The sequence below is a fragment of the Fonticula alba genome (genome assembly GCF_000388065.1).
Source record: "Fonticula alba strain ATCC 38817 unplaced genomic scaffold supercont2.1, whole genome shotgun sequence".
Taxonomy (NCBI): domain Eukaryota; order Rotosphaerida; family Fonticulaceae; genus Fonticula; species Fonticula alba.
In genome coordinates this window covers 572,586-575,727 of record NW_009242971.1, presented here as the reverse complement: position 1 = coordinate 575,727, position 3,142 = coordinate 572,586, and the positions used below count along the sequence as shown (strand labels likewise).

The following is a 3,142-nucleotide window of genomic DNA, read 5'->3' as shown; positions in this document are numbered from 1 at the left end:
AGCTGCTAAGGTCTTCGCTCTCAGGAGGCTCCCGCAGGGAGTCCCCCTTTTGACCTTGGGTTGGTCGTGGGGTGGATCTGAGAACCCCGCGCGCACGCGTGTCTCCCTCCTTTCCTGGGCCACCGAACTGGCCCGGTACTCGGCGGCCATCTGGCTGTCGATCTACCCCGCATTCCTCCTGAGGAGGAATGCCATTCAAGCATGCCATAATTCTCCACGGGGCCGTTCACGTGGGGATCTTGTAATTCAACCTGTGACTTGGTTTATAGAGATTGGGGGATACCACTACATGAAGTCCCCATGCTCTTGGCCCGGGTGCGGTCATCTCGGCGAGGTGGGCCGGCCCGGGGCACGCGCGAGCCGAGATCTACCTGGTGGACGACCCCTCCACCCCTCCGATTTTGAGAATGCAGCTCCTAATGAAAGATCTAGTCGAGCCAGCAAGATCCCCCCCGCATCAAGCCCTCCCCCCGCCTCTTTTCCCCTGCCTCTTTCCCTCCGCCTCTTTCTCTCGCACACACACACACATTAGCACGCGCGCACTTGCCTGCCACCCTCCTTGTCTGCTCGGCATGCGTGAGGTTATTACTTTGCAATTTGGCGGCTTCGCCAACCACGTTTCTGCGCACTATTGGAATGGCGTCCTTGCGGACGCGGCCACGCATAAGACCCCGGGATCGCTGCTCCGCCAGCTGGCCAATGGATCTGTGCGTGCAATTGAATGCGCACACCTGCCCCACATCTTGCACACATCCCCTGCAGCTGGCTCGCAATGCAAACGAGCAAGGGCATCGTCGGAGGCGAGCCGCTCTAACATCTACCGGTCTTTCGGACCCAGTATGTCCCTCGTTCGATTGTCGTTGATCGCCGACAGAACTGCCACTTCCTGGCCTCGGCCTCCGAGGGCCTTACCTCGGCAGTGAGCGAGCTGAATGAGCGCGGTCAGCGCGCGGCGAAATTGGCCTCGGCTCCGGCTCCGTCTTTCGCGGACTTTGGCTCGGCTGCCTCCCTCTTCTCCGGCCTTGACCTGGGCTTTTTGACCGGCGGCGCTGGGCTCGTGTCTGCCGCGCCCGAGCGAACCTATCCCGCCTGGGACCATGGTCTGGAAGTGTGTGCCACCGATACCGATGCCGACATCGGCGGCGAGGAGCCCCTGACACACGAGACGGTGGCTGCCGCGCGGAAAGACCCCACGTCCACGCCTGCCTCAATTGTATGTAACCCATGTTTATGCCCGCTTTCCCTTTGTCGTCCCTGCTCCCGATGCCAATCCCCTCCATGTTCCGCTCACACACACACACACACATATATATATATATATGCACACACGCGCGCATACACACATTCCGCAGGCCGACGTCGAGTCCGCTGCCTACGGCTTCTGGCCTCAGTACCTGTCGCAGCCCCTGCATGATAGTACTGCCCGTTTCCTGCTTGGGTCGGCAAATGATGGACTGGTTGATGCCGGCTTCTCCGGTGCACATGCCTGGGATCTGGGCCAGGACGTCTTCCGCGAATTTGTACGCCTCCTCTCGGCCCTTGCTTTCCGCGGCTCGGATCTCCCCATTTGCATGACCTCTAACCAGGGCGCTTGCTCTCCTTCGGGGGGGATGGCGGCGACGATTGTCCCCTCCCAACGAAGCTCCATGAGTCCTTTACGGACGCCCTCCGGCGCGAGGCGGAACTCTGCGACTCGCCGGCCGGCGTTCAGCTTATCTTTGATGTCAACGATGAGGCCCTGAGCTCGGCGGCCTGTGCGGCCATGGAGCAGTCTGTGGCCGATGAACTTGGCCTGCGCGGAATCTTCTCCCTGCCAGTCTGGCAGCAGACCGATGTACTGGTGCGTCACGGTTTCCTGCTCCCTCCTCCTTGGCCACTTGCTCTTCTTCCCTCTCGTCCTCCCCCTTCCTTGCGCTTTCTCTCCTTCTTTCTCCTCAGATTTGCTAACAGAAAAGGAAAAACATTTTCTCCTCCCCCCCCCCTCGTTTCTCCAAAAAAAAAAAGAGCGACGACGCGATTCGGTCTTTCGCCCGCGGGATTTGTGCCAGTGCCGCCTTTGGCGATGGGTACACGATCCCCTTGTGCAGCGGGCCGGCGGCCTCCACGGCCCTCCACTTCCCGGCGGTTCGTTTGCGCTCCCTCTGGCTTCGGGCTTGGCCTTCCTTTGCACCCCCGCCCCCCTCTTCGCCCCCCGATGGACAGCCCCCTGGCCCTATTCCTTGCAATATCTCTAACCCCCTCATGCGCTAATATGTGCACAGAAGAGCCCCTACCATGCGGCCTATCCCTTGGCCTTGGCCCTTGAGCTGCTCAACTCCGTGCACCATCTGGCCGAGGGGGCCAGCCACCGCCCTCCCCTGCCGCCGGTGGATTTGTCCCAGTTTTCCGATGGGCCCGTGCTGGCGGCGCTGCTGGCGCCGGCTGTTCAGCCGGCCACCTGGGCCGACCTCCAGCCGAAGGTGGCGCGAATGGATGCGGCCTCCCGTCGGGGCCGGCGCTTTGTCGTCCATGGCGGCTTCGAGGAATTCCGCGATGATGGGACAGCAACCCCGACGCCGGCCGAGGCGGCCGAGGTGCGGGCCGCCCTGCCTCCGGGGCTGGAGATGATGCTTGCCCGCGGGACGGATGCCCGATTCGAGCGTATCTTCGATGTCCGGGCCCCTGAGCATTCGCCCGGCGGAGCGACCTCGGGCCCGGTCCTTCCGCCATACCGGCCGGCCGATCGGCCGCGCGCGCGGCTCCCCATGTTGACCGCCTTCGCCGGGGCGCCGATCCCTGTGACGGCGCGCGCGCCGCATTGCTTTGCCCCGGGCCCGGCGACCGGGACAGCAGCCCGGTCGCAAGCGGCTCTCCTGCATCTGGTCCAGGATCAACGCTTTGATGGGCGCGATCTGCTTTTGGCCCTGGCCGACCGGGGGCTGGCTCGACGGGCCGGCTTTGCCGGTGAGCGTTCTGATGCTGATGACTGGTGGCTGGAGCAGCTCCATTCGTGGGCATCTCGGTGAATATGTACCAGAATACCATTCCCTGGATCTGTCACTTTTGGCAGCTGCCTGCATACACACCCCTCAATCATGGCCCTTGTCAGCGGCGGCGGCGGCGGCGGCGGTGGTCGCAACCAAGAAGGGATGGCTGGGGGGGG

General features: G+C 63.1%; 1 protein-coding gene across 1 annotated transcript; it reads left to right on the top strand.

The window, feature by feature from the left end:
- Positions 1-452: 452 nt before the first annotated feature.
- H696_00122 (hypothetical protein) lies at positions 453-3,075 on the top strand. Its single transcript, XM_009493956.1, has 6 exons — positions 453-707; positions 839-1,213; positions 1,353-1,520; positions 1,643-1,840; positions 2,005-2,124; positions 2,262-3,075. The coding sequence occupies exons 1-6, from the start codon at positions 573-575 to the stop codon at positions 3,003-3,005; spliced, it is 1,740 nt and encodes a 579-aa protein (XP_009492231.1). The 5' UTR covers positions 453-572; the 3' UTR covers positions 3,006-3,075.
- Positions 3,076-3,142: the final 67 nt, after the last annotated feature.